Raw genomic sequence first — 22,388 nt, 5'->3', positions numbered from 1 at the left:
TTGATCATTCCTATACTGCATCCTCCACACTAGTCATCTCCATACTGCATCCTCTACACAGATCATCTCCATACTGCATCCTCTACACTGATCATCTCCATACTGCATCCTCTACACTGGTCATCTCCATACTGCATCCTCTACACTGATCATCTCCATACTGCATCCTCTACACTGATCATCCCCATACAACATCCTCTACACTGATCATCCCCATACAACATCCTCTACACTGATCATCTCAATACAACATCCTCTACACTGATCATCTCCATACTGCATCCTCTATACAGATCATCTACATACTGCACCCTCCTCTACACTGATCATCCCCATACAACATCCTCTACACTGGTCATCTCCATACTGCATCCTCTACACTGATCATCCCCATACTGCACCCTCTACACTAATCATCCCCATACAACATCCTCTACACTGATCATCTCAATACAACATCCTCTACACTGATCATCCCCATACAACATCCTCTACACTGATCATCTCAATACAACATCCTCTACACTGATCATCTCAATACAACATCCTCTACACAGATCATCTCCATACAACATCCTCTACACTGATCATCTCAATACAACATCCTCTACACTGATCATCTCAATACAACATCCTCTACACAGATCATCTCCATACAACATCCTCTACACTGATCATCTCAATACAACATCCTCTACACTGATCATCTCAATACAACATCCTCTACACTGATCATCTGCTTCATTGACAGTAAATATTCGTTATATCTACAAGTTTATTTGTCCTTTTGAAGAATGACTGCCATAAAACTGAAATGAAAGTTAAGCTTGAGCTATTTGATAACAGAATGCAATTAAATATGCGTCGTTGTGCCTCGTTGATTGAACACCAAATGATCCTTCATGAAGCATTAGTAAGAGTTTCACCAATGTTGTACGTAATTTCTGTTAGTAAATCAATTGAACTGAACAGGTTTCGCGTGTATCCCACAAGTTGTTAATATATGTTGTGGTGGGATAGGGGCATTTGGGACAATATTGATGACGTATGATGTATCTATGTGCAGATAGGACTTGTTCTCCTTGGATACCAGATCCAGCCTGTATGAGCCGACTATATTGGGGGTGGAATTACATTGAACTGACCTGGCAGCTTGTATGTCATCGTACGTCGACACTTCGTCATACTTGCGTGTTTATAGTGGCCGCATTATAACTTGAATATTGCTGACCTCGGTATAACATTACTTTCACTTACTCACTTGACTGAAGGAAGTGCCACCTGATTGAACGGGCTGATCTGGTTCGTCTTTCCATGACGTAGGCCGATGCTCATATTATTGATCTGGAGGCTGTGGTAGAACAGATTCCTCTTTCAAATGAGTGTATATATATATTTTACGCCGCAGTCAGCAATGGTTCGGGTATCGGTGATCTGTCCGACAAACTAGTGACTGATGGCAACAGCAGAGATGCACATCGTCTTGGAACTATGAACAAACTTAAGCATAGCCTCAGAGGATGCGTACTCAATAGATCTTTTAAAAAATACATAATGTAATGATGACACAAAACTGTATGGTTATCATAATTAAATAATCCATCACAAAACCAAGTATATTATACCTACTGAAACAATAATACACTTATACCCAATCAGTTATCTATAAATCTCTCTGTAAATAATCGAGTCTGGACAAGGCAAACCATTGATTGATGTCAAGAGGATCGATACACCCAACTGGGATACGATGATATGAATCAACTAAGTCAGCGAGCTTGACCACCCGAACCCGTTAGTCGCCTCTTACAGCAAGCATGGGTTGCTGAGGAACTATTATATCCAGGATCTTCATGGGGCAGTTTTGCAGGTATACCTATGTGATGATTACAACTTAAAATGATTCATCTGATTATGTTTATCTACAGTGAAATCTGTTTTATCCGGACCCCGCTAATACGGAAATGTCTCCTTCTGCACGAATTCTGCTGGGTATGCTGAATGAAAGGGATACTACTTTATAACCATGATTGATTTGTTAATCTGGAAATTTGTTTATCCGGGCGAATCAGTTGGTACGCTAACGTCTGGATTCAGGAAGTTTTCACTGTATGTAAGACGTCTTTATTTCTAGACCTGTTCTGATGAATGTCGACTGCGTTTAGTACACACAGGAGAAGTATCAAGAATATTTTCCGACGCGGAGAAAAGGTTCAAGTTTGATCAACACTAGGTGGTTGCGTTCGAATGACACACCTTTTCGATCGTGAACGTGTGACTACTAAAAATATTTAAAAAATCCTAACCCTACATCACGGAGTCTTCATGGTTTATTGTAAAAAAGAAACCCTGATTCCGAAACTGACCTACAACCAGGGTAGGAAATTTGTATACTATCGGTGAAATTATGAATATGAAAGCTGTGATTCAAAGTCAGAAGTGAGAACAGCATCAAACGCCAGTGCCGCGGGAACCCATTCCAAATGTATAGGAGCGGAGGGATATGTTCAGTCGAATGTTGCTGGAGCCGACGCTCAACTAGCCGATCGATATGCCTCACAGACGATAACTCAATAGCGGTGGATAGGTGGGAGAGTCTATGTGAAGCTGATACATCGGTCATCCCCGCGTACAGCCACTGACCGATCGTCAAATCCATGAATATCTACATAGCCAAAGCGCTGGTATCGTCCCCGCGCTGATCCGACGGTATTGGAGAAAATACAGAGCGAGCGCCGTTCAGCATTATCAGGCTACCTGCCACCCCCCTAGCCTTAGTAAGAGTGATCGATGCCTGTGCCACTTGCATTCTCTCCGTGTGTCTGCCGGGTTTCTAAGAACAGTTACCATTTCATTGTACAGTAAAGCTGTTTCTGCTATTTCTAACCAACAGCGATGGCGTGATGGTATAATGGACAGCAAGCCATCTGGTAACGACCTTGCTGGGATGGCAGAGGGATTTTAGAAGTGATCGTCTGCTGTGAAGAAATGGCGGCAAGCTTGTACAGGAGGAAAGACGAAGGTGAGGCTGGACGAACCATTCCATGTCGCTTCCTCCGAGTCGCTACATCAGCGCTGCCGGTACCGAGTTCACATTCTATGCCGCGAATGTGATGAAGTTGCCACTGATGTATCTATCAAGATAATAAGCTCAATCCTACTGTAACGGCCATTTTCTCGGAGGCGCGTGGGAAAAGAAGCGAGTGGAATGATATGTCCCAATTTCCATGGCGTGAGGCTGTGTTGGGAGGGATATAGATTCCACCACGATGGTTGTCGACGTTGTTCACATTGCTGTCTGGGCTGTATACGCGTGTGTGCAATTTCTTCTTCTTACTTCCGCTCGTGTAGCGCCTGATCTACCAAAGATTGGATCCTCGTCCTATCGTCAGGTGCCCCACTATGAAAACTACCGATTCCCGGAAGATTTTAAGCGTTCCCTACGCTCTCAAGGGGAGATAACCTACTCCACCCTCCCTAGTGCTACCCCAGGGGATCACCATTCTGTCCCCACAGCTACTGAAGTCCTTGAGTACATTGACGATGTTCAACGAGTTAACGAATGGTGTGCAAATAAAAAGGAAAAGTACAATCCAGTGGAGAAGTATGTATTCCCTGCCAAGTCTTTCTCCAAACCCTTCCGGGAGCAGATGAAAAAGGCTGTGGCCTTATCAAACACGCTCAATGCTTATTTCCTGTACCCTGATGTAAAAAACAGCCAAGTGAATGAAGATATTTATTTTGCCTTAACGCAATCAGTAGTTGAGAACGACAACAAACTAATCGGCTGTGGCATAGCCTTCGACAAGGGACAGAATCCATCAAACTCCACTCAGTTCTTTCCTTATACCTACAAACCTGGGAAACAAACAAACAAAGTGGTAGCTTCAGATCTAGGTAAAAATTACCTATACTCGACAACATCTTGGTTCGGAACGCTAAAACGCAAGAAGACTCAGTCAAAACGTACGACGGATTTTATTTTTGCCGAAAAAAGTGATGTTGGGAAGTACAAGATTTACGACTACCGGCGGAACTATACTGTTAAAGTGTCGGAGAAAGACGGGTTCCTGGGCAAACCGTACTTTGACTGTAAACTTCAAAGATGGGTCATACAGTATTCTGTACCATTCTATCAAACGTTTGATAACGATTCACCAACATTCAAGTAAGTGCAGTGATGTGTTTCTTTGAGTTCCCACGTAACGTACCATGATTAAACAACAGTGAAACAGAAGGACTCGTAAATGAGTCAGTATTTCCGTGGCAACATGGCGGATTCGATTCGTAAACAGTTACGATTGATATGCCAGTTTTTATGTACACTATAAATTATACCGAGATTGCAACATAGTGTAGTGAACAGCTGGCAACATGCTGTCGACTGTTGTTCAATGCTGATATGCGACTATTCATCAACAACAGAGCTGACAGAGATATGTATACACAAGCCACTACGTAATATATATATATATATATATATATATATATATATATATATATATATATATATATATATATATTCTATCTAATGACGTTTTATTGTGTAAAATTATAATCATGCAGTTTGTCATGTTATATCAAGCAAATGACACCTAAAACCCTATTGGCTGCCACGTCTACTTTGCCCTCACATGACCTTGAACTACATTTGCCTTGGAGCTTTGTTTTCTCCTGAGAAACCTACCACCATCTGCAGTCTGTAGGATTGTCAAAACCGTACTGGACACCGGAGATAATTTATGTTACCTGTGTTAATACAGTGTGCTTATAGTTAATTATATATATATATATATATCCCGTCGAACAGGATGTACACAGTGAACCAGTAGTTAAACGCCGTATTACAGACAAGGTCATGCCTTAAGAGTTTCAAATAATCAAGCCATAATACTTTAGACAAATAACGTACTGCATGACACCTCATTGTATTTTCGACTAGAATGTATCAGGTTTAATTTCATTTCGAGCTATTTTATTAATGCTAAACGTTACTTGTAATGGTATGAAAATAACTGGCTTCTGGTTGCCATTGTCAAAATTAAAACACATTTCCTTTCAACAAAGCCATATCACATACCGACTCCTCGAACACTACCCCAGATCGGTCTCGTTTGCTTAAATGCCAGATCTGCCACAGGCGTGCTCTTGATGCAGCAGTTATAATCATCCCTACATTTACTGTCAAATGCCCAGTCGTCATTGTCGAGTGTTCCTGTGGAGCATACACCATTCAGGAAAGTGAATACTAGCGAGGAACACGTTCAAAGCACATACTAATATCATCACTACGAGTCGTAATAAGATCTTGTTCACAGAATTTTGTAATTGTGAGTTAAAAACCTTATGGTATAGCAGATTCAAACGTGCATTGCAATTGTTAAAATATGTTTCTATGTTGGCGTGACTGCCACCAGTGTGGAGGCAGTAAAGTGTAGGTAGTGATCCTCTGTTGCTCTTGACACATTTTCATTTTAAACAAATATGGCGACCCCCATAATGCTTTGGGAGCGCGTGAATAGATAAAGAGGATGCGATATCGATACGAGTACATTACAAAATATTTCACACAATAATATTTGACTAGTTTAGCAGATATTATAAAGTATTGTAACTGCAATCTGCAGGCCTTTAGACCAATGATTAACAGATGAAGATGTTTGAAGTTGTCTCAATATAAAATCCAATATGGCGGAAGAATAGATCGTCTTAGATTCTCCATGTGTGTTAATGGGGAGCATCGCGGCGGTGATGTAGAATGGTTTGACAGAAGTGGGAATGCCAGTTGATGAATTATACCGTTTCGTGACACTTTGTAATAATGTGACTGTAGCGATATCCAGCGGTTTAGCTAGTTTGTGGTATTCAGTGTAGGAGTGATTCAGCCTTATTGGGTTTTAAGGGGAGAAAATTTGCTCAATACGGCTGATTGTTATTCAGAAATGTATAAATCATCAATTGATAGCTTTGACATAAAGGTGTCAAACATTTGCCCATACACGATAAAAGATAGAAACTTGAGTTTAATGGTGTTCTCCTCATATATGAGGCTTTAGGGTTTCAACTTTTAAGAATGACCGTATTTAAAACCAAACACATCTATTGAATCTGATGAGTATGGCTCATATTCAGAACCAGAAATTGAACGTGAATATTTTTATTTTTAAGAAACGATTGGGATATACCAAAATGGAAGATGTTTAACATTATATATAAAAGCATACCTCCATCTGATAATTATATATCAACAATGTATACTTTGAACTTGGTTGTTTTGTTGTTTACATAATCGGCAGATACAAAAAATCAGATGTACATTACAGATACAAGTAGATATACATTGCAGGAACAAGTATATATACATGTACGAGTAGATATACATTGCAGGTACATGTGGATGTGCATTACAGGCACAAGTAGATGAACATTACAGGAACAAAAAGGTGTACATTGCAGGAACATGTAGACGTACATTGCAGGTACAATTAGATGTACATTGCAGGTATACGTAGATATACATTGCAGGTACAAGTAGATATACATTACAGGTACAAGTAGATATACATTGCGGGAACAAGTAGATGTACATTGGAGGAACAAGTAGATGTACATTGCCGGTACAAGTAGGTTGCATTGCAGGTACAAGTAGATGTACATTGCCGGTATAAGAAGTTATACATTTCAGGAATAAGTAGATGTACATTGCAAGTACAACAAGATATACATTACAGGAACAAGTAGATATATATTGCAGGTACAAGTAGATGTGCATTGCACTTACATGTAGATATGCATTGCAGTTACAAGTGGATGAACATTACAGGCACAAGTGTATGAACATTACAGGAACAAAAAGGTGTACATTGCGGGTACATGCAGATATACATTGCAGGAACAAGTACATGTACATTGCGGGTATACGTAGATATACACTGCAGTTACAAAGAGATATACATTACAGGTACAAGTAGATGTGCATTGCAGTTACGAGTTGATATACATTGCAGGTACAATTAAATATACATATACGAGTAGATATACATTGCAGGTACAAGTAGATGTACATTGCAGGTACAAGTAGATGTACATTTCAGGTACAAGTACATGTACATTACAGGTACAAGTAGATATACATTGCAGGTACAAGTAGATATACATTGCAGATACTTCTAGATGTACATTGCAGGTACAAGTAGATATACATCGCAGGTACAAGTGGATGTGCATTACAGGTACAAGTAGATGTACATTGCAGGTACAAGTTGATGTACATTGCAGGTACAAGTAGATGTACATTGCATGTACAAGTAGATGTACATTGCAGGTACAAGTAGATGTACATTGCAGGTACAAGTAGATGTACATTGCAGGTACAAGTAGATGAACATTGCATGTACAAGTAGATATATATTACAGGTACAAGTAGATGTACATTGCAGAAATAAGTAGATGTACATTGCAGGAAAAAGTAGATTTATATTGCAGGAACAAGTAGATGTACAGTGCAGGTACATGTAGATATACATTTCAGGATCAAGTAGATGTACATTACAGAAACAAGTAGATATACATTGCAGGTACAAGTAGATATACATATACGAGTAGATAAACGTTGCAAGTACAAGTAGATATACATTGCAGGTACAAGAAGATACATATTGCAGGTACAAGTAGATGGACATTGCAGGTACAAGTAGATATATATTACAGGTACGAGTAGATGTACATTGCAGAAATAAGTAGATGTACATTGCAGGAAAAAGTAGATATATATTGCAGGTACAAGTAGATGTACAGTGCAGGTACATGTAGATATACATTTCAGGATTAAGTAAATGTACATTACAGAAACAAGTAGATATACATTGCAGGTACAAGTAGATATACATATACGAGTAGATAAACATTGCAGGTAAAACTAGATTTACTTTTGCAGGTACAAGAAGATAAATATTGCAGGTACAAGTAGATGTAAAATTTAGGTACAAGTAGATATACATTGCAGGTACAAGAGGATGTACATTGCAGGTACAAGCAGATCTATATTGCAGGAACATGTAGATGTACATGTACAACTAGTTATACATTGCAGGTACAAGTAGATGTATATTGCAGGTACATGTAGATGTTTATTGCAGGTACAATTAGATATACATTGCAGGAACAAGTAGATGTACATTGCAGGTACAAGTGGATATACGTTACAATTACAAGTAGATATACATTACAAGTACAAGTAGATGTACACTGCAAGTACAATTAGATATTCATTATAAGTGCAAGTAGATATACGTTACAATTACAAGTAGATATACGTTACAAGTACAAGTAGATGTACATTACAGATACAAGTATATGTAGATTACAGGTACAAGGAGATGTACATTACAGGTACAAGTACATGTACATTACAGGTACAAGTAGATATACATTGCAGGTACAAATAGATTGACATTGCAGGTACTAGTAGATATACATGTACGAGTAGATATACATTACAGGTACAGGTAGATGTGCTTTGCAGGTACAAGTAGATGGACAGTACAGGTACAAGTAGATATACATTGCAGGTACAAGTAGATATACATTGCAGATACATCTAGATGTACATTGCAGGTACAAGTAGATATACATCGCAGGTACAAGTAGATGTGCATTACAGGTACAAGTAGATGTACATCGAGGTACAAGTAGATGTACATTACAGGTACAAGTAGATGTACATTGCAGGTACAAGTAGATGTACATTGCAGGTACAAGTAGATGTACATTGCAGGTACAAGTAGATGAACATTGCATGTACAAGTAGATATATATTACAGGTACAAGTAGATGTACATTGCAGAAATAAGTAGATGTACATTGCAGGTACAAGTACATGTACATTGCAGGTACAAGTAGATGTACATTGCAGGTACGAGTAGATGTACATTGCAGGTACGAGTAGATGGACATTGCAGGTACAAGTAGATGTACTTTGCAGGTACAAGTAGATGTACATTGCAGAAATAAGTAGATGTACATTGCAGGTACAAGTAGATGTACATTGCAGGTACAAGTAGATGTATATTGCAGGTACAGGTAGATGTACATTGGAGGAACAAGTAGATGAACATTACAGGAACAAGAAGATATACATTACAGTTACAAGTAGATGTATATTTCAGGTACAAGTAGATATACATTGCAGGTACAAGTAGATATACATTGCAGGTACATGTAGATGTACATTGTAGGTACAAGTTACAAGTAGGTGTACACTGCAGGCGCAAGCAGATCCGCATTGCATGAACACTTTGATATAAATTGCAGGTATAAGTAGATATACAATGCAGGAACAAGTAGATGCACATCGCACGTAAAAGTAGATGTATATTGCAGGTACAAGTAGATGTAGATGTACATGTACATGTAGATGTACATATTACTAGATTGCAGATACAAGTAGATACTTATCTTACAGGATCAAATAGACAGATATTGCAGATTAAAGTTGACATGCATACAAATTACAAATTAGATCTAGTTTCAGTGACAAGTTTGAGCTGAGTTTAACGCTGTTTTGTTCATGCATATCACATAAGTGTGTCAGTATGATGCGGGGGGTAATCCAAAAGTGATACAAGTATGATGCAGCCGTTTACCGCTTTGATGAAACTCATGAGTGCGGGTGGGTGCTGACAGCCTGATCAGGGAATCGAACCCACGATCATTGGTTCCTTGCACGCCTAAGGTACGCAACTCTGTATAGCGAATTACGGCACCTTAGACGATGGTGTTGCACGTGCTCCCGTAAACACAAGTAAACAGGCTGTTCGTGGCTGTTACATGGCATTAAATACTTGAAGACATGCGTATAGACATGCATACTGGACACACGTGGGAATAGATATTAGATGCAAATATATTCGAATACTAGGTGAAAGTAGATATCGTTATTTGTAACAAATAGACATATGTCAGGTGAACATAATACTAGAATTTTGTAACCTGTATACACGTTCTCGTTACAAAAATAAATAAATAATAGTTACAAATATATATAAATACTTGTTACAGTGGAAATTACATTATTTCTCTAAGTAGACGTAAATGATTTTTTTAATAGACAGAAACACTAGGTACAAGTAGACATATGTAACAAGTAATAATATACACATAGTAACAGAAAACATAAATATTTCTACAAATAGACATAACTTCTGGTTGTTAGTAGACACATTGTTTTGAAACATGTAGACATTATGTACCAGTTACAATTGAGTTGAATCACATAGATACAAATACTAGATACCAACTCAGATGACCGATATGATAGTGCTGTTATTTTTGTAACACTCTGAAAAGGTACTTCATCCGAATGTAGTTCATCCCTACTTCCTCTATTTACTGTATTGTTAAAGTAACTACACAATTACTGTATCGGAAGGTCCATTGATGTGTTCAAGCTGTTCCACATGCAGCCAATACGGGAATACGATTAAGCATTACGTGGCTGAATTGGTTTCATGTACAGGCAATGCCCAGGGAATGCATAAGTCAGGACATTTACACATAGTAGCTACACACACATATTATTAGCATTACAATACTGTAACGTTTTACCAAGCTCTTATAAATATCTATCATAGTTGGATATATATAAACCTAGCACATGAATACGTCTAGCAACGAGTACATTAACTTACCTTTACGTGGTAGTTATATTGGACTTGAAGGTTATGTTGAAGTATAGTTCATGATTTCACGGAATCAGAATTTTTTTAAATTTGAATAGTAGGTTTTGAACATCTTTGATCAATGCTATTTTTGTAAAAAGAACACAATATGAACATGGGTTGCAGTTTGATTCATAAACCCAATTTGATCACATGAAAACAGCAAAATTGCCTTAAAAGCTAAGTATCCAATGTTGATGTAATGAACAACTGATTAGATGGAGTGTATCTTGACACAATCTGTAGGATATATACCATTACCTATATTTGGTAATAATCTACATGGGGCGTGTACACTGCCATGTGTAAATATTAACATAAACGAAGATTCATACATTTGACGATGTCAATCAAGGTATCGTCAACACACACTGGGTCATGTATGGCCACCAGGCGTTCACTAAGGGGGTCTATCCCTCTTTAATCGCACCCCTACAGCAGGAAGGTAATTATCATAATAATAGAACCCAAGAGTACAGTCAATTATTTTCTGTAATCTAGATCATTCATAAAAAATCCATCGATCGCCTATTATGGATTTTACGTGACAATTGTCACTATCGAAAAACCTGTTCCATTCAATCACTCTCCATATGGGATATCACTTCCAAACCATTGTTATGGACATCGATTTGTATCATGATAAAGACATGTTCCTTTCGTTCGGTTTACACTCGGTCTACACGTACTCCTAGTGCTCCCTACAACGATTCTGACATCTCGCGGGGCATACTATTGTGTACCTTCGCTGTTTCCACTTGTCTTTTCCGTTGTCTGCACCGTCAACTTCCTTGTATGTCAAGTAAGGATAAAAGACACATCAAACTGTATCTTCCTTATGCACTCATGTTTAGCTCCCCGTGGGGATTGTGGGTTGGAATAGGGCCCACCTGTGAGGGCTCATTGTGTGGCCAGGCCATGTTACATGGTCAATTGGGTGTCATCCCGTATGTCATTTCTCGCAATATCAATCACCGGTTTGGTTAACTGTCTCAATTATGTACAGGCAGCCGTCATATAGCTGGACTGTGGCCGTTAATTATCTCATTTATTTACACACTTGTTGGGGTGGTATTAATAAACCGGTAACGGTGTGGTCATCAGCTACGATAAAACTTTCAATTTGGAATGAAGGTAGACAAAACATGTGGTCGTAGACGTATGTTCGATTTGTGTTTGACCATTACGTCCATTATTTTGTTTTATCTGTCCGGTCTAGGAAAGGATTGACCATTATTATTTGAAATCAGGTAACACGAATAGCGTTTATCTCAAGAAAAACACAGGTCCCAGCTGTTCCGGACGTGTCAATGTCCCTCGAATGTTCACATGTTTACATTTTGACCGTCAGCTTCTAGTTTATAGGCTACTGCTTCCGTTGTATAACCGAACAGTGGTATGAACAGATGCACAGCATCACCTTATACGCGTTTCCCACATGTATTCCAATTATTGTATTCTTGTCTCCATATCAAATTACCTCCTGGGTGCATCTTGCTTTAACCTAGATGTAGATATGCACAGAGGAGACAATTGCCTATTTCCAAATATATGTGTAATTCAAGTAACACATTTCTTTTCGGATGCATACAGCAACTGTCATCTATATGTATTGTCGAATGCTAGAGATTGTATGGTCAGTGTCATATAGTTTGGAACATGGTCATGTAAATAATCCCCTACAATTGGCTGTATAATTGCATTGACATCTCCGAAAACCCCGACTTACATCCAGGACACTGTGCATGGCCCCTCTGGATATGAATTAATTATTTTATCTAAAAAGAAATATTTTACAGTGGTTTCAGCTCTCAGTCGTGCACCGTCGGTCTGTCCGTGACGGAAGCAATAATTAATATCTAAGTGTCGTGTAACCTGCTGCTTTTTGCACTTACAAGTAAAGCCATTTGCAATCATTATCTGATCTGAGGTAATTCCACGTCTGATTAATTAATATTGATTAGGCATTTCCGAAGACGCACCGAACGCTTTAGACAACACTGTTGATACAATTACATCACGGTGCTCGAAACCCGGAGACATCATTGGTTTCGGTACTCTTTCAACCTAAAAGAAAATAGTCGAAATTTGAAATATACAATCGCAATTATGACTAATCATACATATCAAATATCAGGTATTATTATTTTGTAATTACCTTCCTTTTACAGAAAACCTTATTATGTTTCTCTTCTGGCTTCACTTAAAAAAACTTTTTTTAATCTTTTTTCTCAATGGTTGAATTAATGTTTTCTCCGTATAAGTAATATTCGGCGATTGAGGTATATAAGTATTGAGAAAATGCAAAAAACAAACACAACAAAATCATATTACCTAAGATGACAACGATGTTTTGTTGAGATTAGGAGTTGTATGTATTGATTTAAGAAGAACTTTGAAACTCTGATGTGTTATTGCATGTTTTTTTCATGTACGTTTGACTGTATACGTATGTGTATATTGGATCATATTGGCATATCTGCTCTAAACAGAATGATACGGTTATATAACAATACGCTACACAAGAGTAAACCTTCGTTTAAGATGAATATGCATTATCCTCATTTGGTAAGATACTCGTTCCCATTGATTAAGTCAATTCGAATTTGCGCCTATATATGTCCCATTAGCCCTCATTTCAGAAACTGGCTACTGTTTCGTCCTCGTGCCTGGTGAATTGACAATTGCACGTAGCTAGTACAGTGAAACAGTCCAACAGAAAGGGAAGGTAATAATCATGGTCGGTGAAAATACGTGACCAGTCAGTGGATTGTGTAGAGAAATGAGTCGCCGGAATAATATTGGAAGATATTTTAAAAAACGATCATGTGACAAACATTCTCACAAACGTTCACTCTTACCAAGAAAATTAAACACAATCGTAAAGATCAATAAACATCAACAAACACAAACAGGCATGTCTTGACCAGAATGCTCCTATTCTCCACCTGATACTGGAGGAGCGCTCCCGAGGGCAAAGAAGTGCCCTTGACCCTACTTGACCTTTCAACTATCTACTGTGCGCATGCGTCGCCCCTCAACATTCCCTAGGACGAATCTTACAGCAATGCCCCAATTTATGTAACCGGTATGTTTCATTGAGCACTACACCAGTGTAGAGACGCGGGCAGATCAATAGATTTCTGTAGACACAGTCTTGTAGAAGCTGAAGCTAGCTCATTGGTGTGTTTCGATTATAGGCTGGGGTTTATCGATTAGTGAGTCCTTCTGTGTTGTGATGATCAGACGTCCCGTTGGACAAATTTACTTGATAGACTGAAGGGTTGCATTTCTTCTGTAAGGGTCATAGCACGGTTGATGTATTATTACAATACCTCGGATAGTTATTGCAGATATCACTATCCCCAAGAGATCCTAGAATTGTAGTTCAAATTGCCTAGTTCTTGTACGTGTAACACTAATTGAATTGCTTATGGACTCTTTTATGAGAGAAAATAAATGTCACCATGACACATTGTTCATGCATGGTTGTTATAGGTACAAGTAACAACATATGTCATGTATTATTAATAGTTAAATAACCATAGTCTACATATAAACCCAAGCTTCGCCATGCATGTGAATGTAACTGCTCGGGCGCATTGATGTTTTGATCTTCAGGCAACTCAAAAACACGAGACACCCGTTAGTCCGTAACTTCATCATCAAATGTGCAGTCACCGTGACGGAATTATTATTTAAATGAAAGCGTTAAACAGGAAACCGTGTGTCGTACGTTATGCACTGAATAACCCTGGTGCCTTGTGAACACATTTAGCCTGGTGATCATGTCAAGTAAATAAACATGGAGGAACATTGCTTAGGAATGAAGTAATGCAACCAGCGTTGAGTAATACCCCGCTCATTTCCACAGGTACTCGATCTCAGTTCCTTGTCCTATCGACCTTTCTGTTTGTGGCTATAGTTGATCACTGCAAATTGATTTAGGGTTATAGTGTCGACAAGTGGTATTCCATGTCTCAATATCACGTATTTCTGCGTTTTGTAACACCACCAGTTGCTAAACTCTAGATTGAAATTTGACGTTTTGAACTAAAAATCTTTACCAAATGTGGAAACTTTTGAGATCAATCCGTAAACCTTGAAGTTTGGTATGCAAATACTAACCATGCGATTTGTCCATCTTGTTCACAACCTGCTTCTATATTGATATTCATATCGTGGCAAGTGCAAACTGCGTGATGTAGTGTGGTATAGCCATGCATTATACATAGCGACAACTGTGCCGACAAAGCGTCGGAATGTTCAGTCAGTTGCATGGTTCAGTTGATATATCGATTACATAATGATCACTCTAAACAAATACGCATTTAACGATACGTCTTTCCTATATTTCGTAGCTACAAATTACGTATTTGTTGTGAAAGTGTGTTTGGATGCAGCACATCCTCAGACCAGATGCTTCTTCCAAAACGTGTGGGAACCTCGGCATGTGAGATTCATTAACTCTTTCAACACCGTAGGCCAAGCAAGAGGATTCGAGTTCCAGACACCGTAGGCCGGTAGTACGACCAAGAAGCCTCGAGTTCCAGATACCGTAGGTCGGTTGTCCGGCCAAGCCGTAGTCACGTCAAAATATTATATAAGTTTATGCACCCAACTGTCATATCATTCATTTATTAAATTATCACATTTGACAATGTCTGAAATGCGTATTCCATTTCATTTTATCATTTTCCATCAATAGATTAAAAAATTATTTACTATTTCCCGAGATATTATTGAAAATATAATTCTCGGACACACACTTCGACAACGGCTAAACATCGAACATGTCAAAGAGCAAAAAAAAGACGTTTTAAGCAAATCTTTAAATATAGTACACAAAGTAATAAAAAAATCAACAAAAATATATCTAAAAGTTGTCAAACTTACATCTAAGTTATAATTTCCATCTTTTCGTGCGATCGCGTGTAATGGAAGTCAAATGACATCTCGGTTTTCGTCGCCTCGATTTCTCGGCTCGGACACTATGTTTAATGCCAAAATATATAAATGAAACATCTTCGTCACAGCTCGTAACCTTGCACGATACATCCACGAAGCTCCATATGTTTAATATAGATTCCGATTTCCTGCTTTAAACGCTCAGAATAACACAATTTAACAAAAATCTTTCGTCAAAATCAGAAATTCATCATGCACGAGGACGGTACCAAATTATAGGCTGTAATTTGATTGGCTGCCTTACGTCACGTGCTCAAATTTGAACTATCATGTACCTTGTGCAGATTTCGTCAAGAATGCGTCATTAGAAACCGATTTTTATCCAATAAAATCGCACGTTACACCTACGAAAAGACTCATGGCGATTATACGACCACGTAGATAAAAAAACAAAACTTTCTAGCAATGTCTCATTTGTCAGTCTTCGACGAAAGTGTTATTCATACGAAGCTTCGAAAACGGAGGTATTTCTTCATTTTACTGAGCGGACAGCCGCTGTTATCGGGCAATGGGTGATACATATAATTCTTTTTAAAACATTTTTCCAATTACGTAAACAATGAAAAGAAAAAAGAAAAAGGTAAGTGGATTTCATGAAATCCTTAAATCCTTGGTCCTTAATCTGAACGTTATGAATGTGTTAGCTTACATTATTTTATTTACAACGAACTAAATTAAGTTGTAAATGCATTATTTACACAACATAACTTTCATATTTATAAACAATAGGAATATACCTTTCATGTGATGTATAACATATAGTAGCAAAGATGTTTTACAAGCAGATATTTTCTTTGATAAATTTTGGCTTCATCAATCACACAAGAGTCTCAGGGAACTCGGTGTCACAGCAGTAGACGCTCCTGGTTGACTGGTGTTCAACGAGTTAAATCACGAATTGCTCATCTGCGGCATGTTTAAATCAACCATCAGTTTCTCATTGAATGCTGTAGAGAAGTTATTGAGTTCAATAACTATACAGCTGGTTGTTCCTCATTGAAATGCCTACCCGCAAATCATCACACCCTATCTTGGGTGTCAGCAGGCTTCTTTATGGGTCCCACTGTCGGATGATTAAAAGCGAGTGGCCAGATAGTCACACGATGAAGTCGGCTCATTACTCCGCAGACGCCCAATGATAGCCGGTGACAGCGGTGACCCTTCATCTGAAAGTAACATTCTTGACCATTTTGTCTTTTCAAAAGTGGTCAAACTATGAACACGAGATGCTACTGTGCCTGCTGTGGGGATTGTTCACCATTAGCTGGCATGCTTTTAAAAAAATAATTCCAAACACGCCATTGTATGTCCGTTCGTTACGCGATTCCTCTCCTAGAAATGCATCACGTCCAAAGATGTTTCTTATTCCGGACCAAAGACCATATAAAAAAGACTGTATGTATTAACTTAATGACGAATTGACAGCTGAATATGTTCATTAACTAGTTTCTAAAATGGGGGTTACCGTTTGCAAGGTGCCCTTTATTCTAATGAATTCTTCTTGTAAGCTTGTGAAAAATGACGATGACGATTTCACATACATACGATCCTAAAAGGCACACGGTTTTATTTGAACTACTTAAAATATGCCTTTCGAAGTGTGTAATGGATTTCAGCATATTGCCTTTGAACTGAACTACTTTCTATGTGTCAGTTATAGCCCTCGGCAAGTTGCCCTTAAACTGAACTACTTTTCGTGTGTACGCCATCCCCTCCTGTGTGCACTAGCTTCCGGGCTTCCCTGGGTTTACTGAACTAGTTTTCCGCTGCCAGTAACCTCCTCTAGGTATGTGGTATCTAGCAATACTGCTTCTATTTTTGCGTGGTTCAATTTCCATCACAGACTTCTAGCCATTGCCTGCACACACGGATCAGTATAATATGGTGTAGTTTTTCTAGGTAAATGTCTCACTCTACATTGTTTTGTCAGCTGTTTTGAGCTCGACATATCTGCGTTATCTATTAATTTTCATCAGTTATTAAATCTGTCACGTACAAGTTCTCACGAACCAAATATGTCTGGGTGACTGAGGTACTGTCGGTGTATGGCTATACAAGTCGACGTGAATTATATACGTTCTGTGTCTGTGTATGGCACAATCCGTCACGAACTATACGTGTCTGCATGAGTGAGGTAATGTATGTGTCAGTGTATATCTTGTACATGTATGTATTACCTGTCACATATTTCTTATATTTGTGACTTGTTTGTCATGTTTAAGACGTGTGAGATTTCGGTTTACATTTTAGCTGTTATTATCTGACAACGTATGTCAAAGCCATCCGTATTTGTTCGTGTACGTCTCAGCTGTCATTATCTGTCTAAGTACGCCAAAGCTGTCCGTATTAGTTCGTGTACGTCTCAGCTGTCATTATCTGTCTAGGTATGTCAAAGCTGTCCGTATTTGTTCGTTAACGTTTTAGCTGTCATTATCTGTCTAAGTACGTCGACGCTGTCCGTATTTGTCCGTGTACGTCTTAGCTGTCATTATCTGTCTAAGTACGCCAAAGCTGTCCGTATTAGTTCGTGTACGTCTCAGCTGTCATTATCTGTCTAGGTATGTCAAAGCTGTCCGTATTTGTTCGTTAACGTTTTAGCTGTCATTATCTGTCCAAGTACGTCAACGCTGTCCGTATTTGTCCGTGTACGTCTTAGCTGTCATTATCTGTCTCAGTACGCCAAAGCTGTCCGTATTTGTTCGATAACGTCTTAGCTGTCATTATCTGTCTAGGTACGTCAACGCTGCCCGTATTTGTCCGTGTACGCCTCAGCTGTCATTATCTGTCACCGTATGTCAAAGCTGTCCGTATTTGTTCGTTAATGTCTTAGCTGTCATTATCTGTCTAGGTATGTCAAAGCTGTCCGTATTTGTTCGTTAACGGCTTAGCTGTCATTATTTGTCTAAGTACGTCAACGCTGCCTGTATTTGTCCGTGTACGTCTTAGCTGTCATAATCTGTCTAGGTATGTCAAAGCTGTCCGTATTTGTTCGATAACGTCTTAGCTGTCATTATCTGTCACCCTATGTCAAAGCTGTCCGTTAGGTTCGTTAACGTCTCAGCTGTCATTATCTGTCTCGGTATGTCAAAGCTGTCCGTATTTGTTCGATAACGTCTTAGCTGTCATTATCTGTCAAGGTACGTCAACGCTGTCCGTATTTGTCCGTTTACGTCTCAGCTGTCATTATCTGTGTCGGTATGTCAAAGCTGTCCGTATTTGTTTGATAACGTCTTAGCTGTCATTATCTGTCACCGTATGTCAAAGCTGTCCGTATTTGTTCGTTAACGTCTTAGCTGTCATTATCTGTCACCCTATGTCAAAGCTGTCCGTATTTGTCCGTTTACGTCTCAGCTGTCATTATCTGTGTCGGTATGTCAAAGCTGTCCGTATGTGTTCGTTAACGTCTTAGCTGTCATTATCTGTCTCGGTATGTCAAAGCTGTCCGTATTTGTTCGTTAACGTCTTAGCTGTCATTATCTGTCACCGTATGTCAAAGCTGTCCGTATTTGTTCGATAACGTCTTCAGCTGTCATTATCTGTCTAGGTATGTCAAAGCTGTCCGTATTTGTCCGTTTACGTCTCAGCTGTCATTATCTGTCTCGGTACGTCAACGCTGTCCGTATTTGTCCGTTTACGTCTCAGCTGTCATTATCTGCCTCGGTATGTCAAAGCTGTCCGTATTTGTTCGATAACGTCTCAGCTGTCATTACCTGTCTAGGTACGTCAACGCTGTCCGTTTTTGTCCGTTTACGTCTCAGCTCTCATTATCTGTCTAGGTACGTCAACGCTGTCCGTATTTGTCCGTTTACGTCTCAGCTGTCATTATCTGTCTCGGTATGTCAAAGCTGTCCGTATTTGTTCGTTAACGTCTTAGCTGTCATTAACTGTCTCGGTACGTCAACGCTGTCCGTATTTGTCCGTTTACGTCTCAGCTGTCATTATCTGTCTCGTTATGTCAAAGCTGTCCGTATTTGTTCGATAACGTCTTAGCTGTCATTATCTGTCTAGGTATGTCAAAGCTGTCCGTATTTGTTCGTTAACGTCTTAGCTGTCATTATCTGTCTAGGTATGTCAAAGCTGTCCGTATGTGTCCGTTTACGTCTCAGGTGTCATTATCTGTCTCGGTATGTCAAAGCTGTCCGTATTTGTTCGTTAACGTCTTAGCTGTCATTAACTGTCTCGGTACGTCAACGCTGTCCGTATTTGTCCGTTTACGTCTCAGCTGTCATTATCTGTCTCGGTATGTCAAAGCTGTCCGTATTTGTCCGTTTACGTCTCAGCTGTCATTATCTGTCTAGGTATGTCAAAGCTGTCCGTATTTGTTCGATAACGTCTTAGCTGTCATTTTCTGTCTAGGTACGTCAACGCTGTCCGTATTTGTCCGTTTACCTCTCAGCTGTCATTATCTGTCTAGGTATGTCAAAGTTGTCCGTATTTGTTCGTTAACGTCTCAGCTGTCATTATCTGTCTCGGTATGTCAAAGCTGTCCGTATTTATTGGTGTCACGATCTGTAAGGGTATTTCAAACATGTATATGCGACTCGTCAGTGTGTTTTTAAGCTGCTAGGCGTATGTAAATATATGATCTTCTATGTTATTAGCTTTGTCGGTGCATGCTTTGAAAGAAACATGATTTTGTCATGGTCAGCTTATTTCACCTCAGGCGTTATCTTTGCACCCGGCAAGCTTTCATCAATTTCGAAAAGTATTACCAGGTATTTTTTCATCCTTGAATCCACCACATCGTCAGATCGATTTGAACATTTCTTGGTACGGAGAAAGGTGCACTCGATAACCTGTAGACTAAAATCTAGTCTCTGAAATGAACATATCGTACATAAAAAAACAGTTGTTCAGTTATCTTAATAAAAATATAATAAAAAGGAGCCCAGTGACTCTCTTCATTTCCTGATACTGCAGTGATCTAGACTTGCCAAACATTATAGACTTGCATGGGCTGTATTTGATATATATTTGTATCAGGGTCTGTAAGACAGACTAGATAACCTGTTGTTCAACCCCTTAGAGTTTAATAGATTTTGCGATATTTCAGCAAGACACTGTCCATCATAACATCCATCACCTCTGCTGTCCAGCATTGCATCCATCACTGGCCCACCTCTGCTGTCAAGCATTGCATCCATCACTTGCCCACCTCTGCTGTCCAGCATTGCATCCATCACTGGCCCACCTGTGCTGTCCATATTTACATCCATCACTGGCCCACCTCTGCTGTCCAGCATTGCATCCATCACTGGCCCACCACTGCTGTCCATATTTACATCCATCACTGGCCCACCTCTGCTGTCCAGCATTGCATCCATCACTGGCCAACCTCTGATGTCCAGCATTGCATCCATCACTGGCCCACCTGTGCTGTCCATATTTACATCCATCACTGGCCCACCTCTGCTGTCCAGCATTGCATCCATCCCTGGCCCACCTCTGCTGTCCATATTTACATCCATCACTGGCCCACCTCTGCTGTCCAGCATTGCATCCATCACTTGCCCACCTCTGCTGTCCATATTTACATCCATCACTGGCCCACCTCTGCTGTCCAGCATTGCATCCATCACTGGCCCACCTCTGCTGTCCAGCATTGCATCCATCACTGGCCAACCTCTGCTGTCCATATTTACATCCATCACTGGCCCACCTCTGCTGTCCAGCATTGCATCCATCACCGGCCCACCTCTGCTGTCCATATTTACATCCATCACTGGCCCACCTGTGCTGTCCAGCATTACATCCATCACTGGCCCACCTGTGCTGTCCATATTTACATCCATCACTGGCCCACCTCTGCTGTCCAGCATTGCATCCATCACTGGCCCACCTCTGCTGTCCAGCATTGCATCCATCACTGGCCCACCTCTGCTGTCCATATTTACATCCATCACTGGCCCACCTCTGCTGTCCAGCATTGCATCCATCACCGGCCCACCTCTGCTGTCCATATTTATATCCATCACTTGCCCACCTGTGCTGTCCGGCATTACATCCATCACTGGCCCACCTCTGCTGTCCATCATTACATCCATCACTGATACACCACTTCAACTCTCCATCATCAAATTCACCCCTGTTCGCACCTCCATTGTCCATCATCATATCCATCTTCATATCCCTCACTAACCCAACTTCCACAGTACATCATCACATCCCTCTCTAACCCCACTCCAACAGTACAATATCATATCCCTCACTAACCCTACTTCAACAGTAAATCATCACATCCCTCACTAACCCCACTTCCACAGTACAATATCACATCCCTCACTAACCCCACTTCAACAGTACATCATCATATCCCTCACTAACCCCACTTCCACAGTACACCATCACATCCCTCACTAACCCCACTTCAACAGTACAATATCATATCCCTCACTAACCCTACTTCAACAGTAAATCATCACATCCCTCACTAACCCCACTTCCACAGTACACCATCACATCCCTCACTAACCCCACTTCAACAGTACAATATCATATCCCTCACTAACCCTACTTCCACAGTACATCATCACATCCCTTACTAACCCCACTTCAATAGTACATCATCACATCCCTCACTAACCCCACTTCAACAGTACAATATCACATCCCTCACTAACCCCACTTCAACAGTACAATATCACATCCCACAGTAACCCCACTTCAACAGTACATCATCACATCCCTCACTAACCCCACTTC

General features: G+C 39.7%; 1 protein-coding gene across 1 annotated transcript in view; it reads left to right on the top strand.

Moving 5' to 3' along the window:
* Nucleotides 1–2,537: 2,537 nt before the first annotated feature.
* LOC124132186 (probable G-protein coupled receptor 158) overlaps nucleotides 2,538–22,388 on the top strand; it is a 102,496-nt gene continuing 82,645 nt past the window's right edge. The window contains exon 1 of the mRNA XM_046495957.2: nucleotides 2,538–4,168. Within this exon, the coding sequence (XP_046351913.1) occupies nucleotides 3,270–4,168 (899 nt within the window). The 5' untranslated portion in view covers nucleotides 2,538–3,269. The remainder of the gene's footprint in view (nucleotides 4,169–22,388) is intronic.

Source organism: Haliotis rufescens, unplaced genomic scaffold, assembly GCF_023055435.1.
Source record: "Haliotis rufescens isolate VD_foot unplaced genomic scaffold, xgHalRufe1.0.p SCAF_4, whole genome shotgun sequence".
In the NCBI taxonomy this organism is placed as follows: Eukaryota; Metazoa; Mollusca; class Gastropoda; order Lepetellida; family Haliotidae; genus Haliotis; species Haliotis rufescens.
The sequence above is the reverse complement of the archived record's forward strand: the minus strand, read 5'-3'. Positions and strand labels throughout refer to the sequence as shown.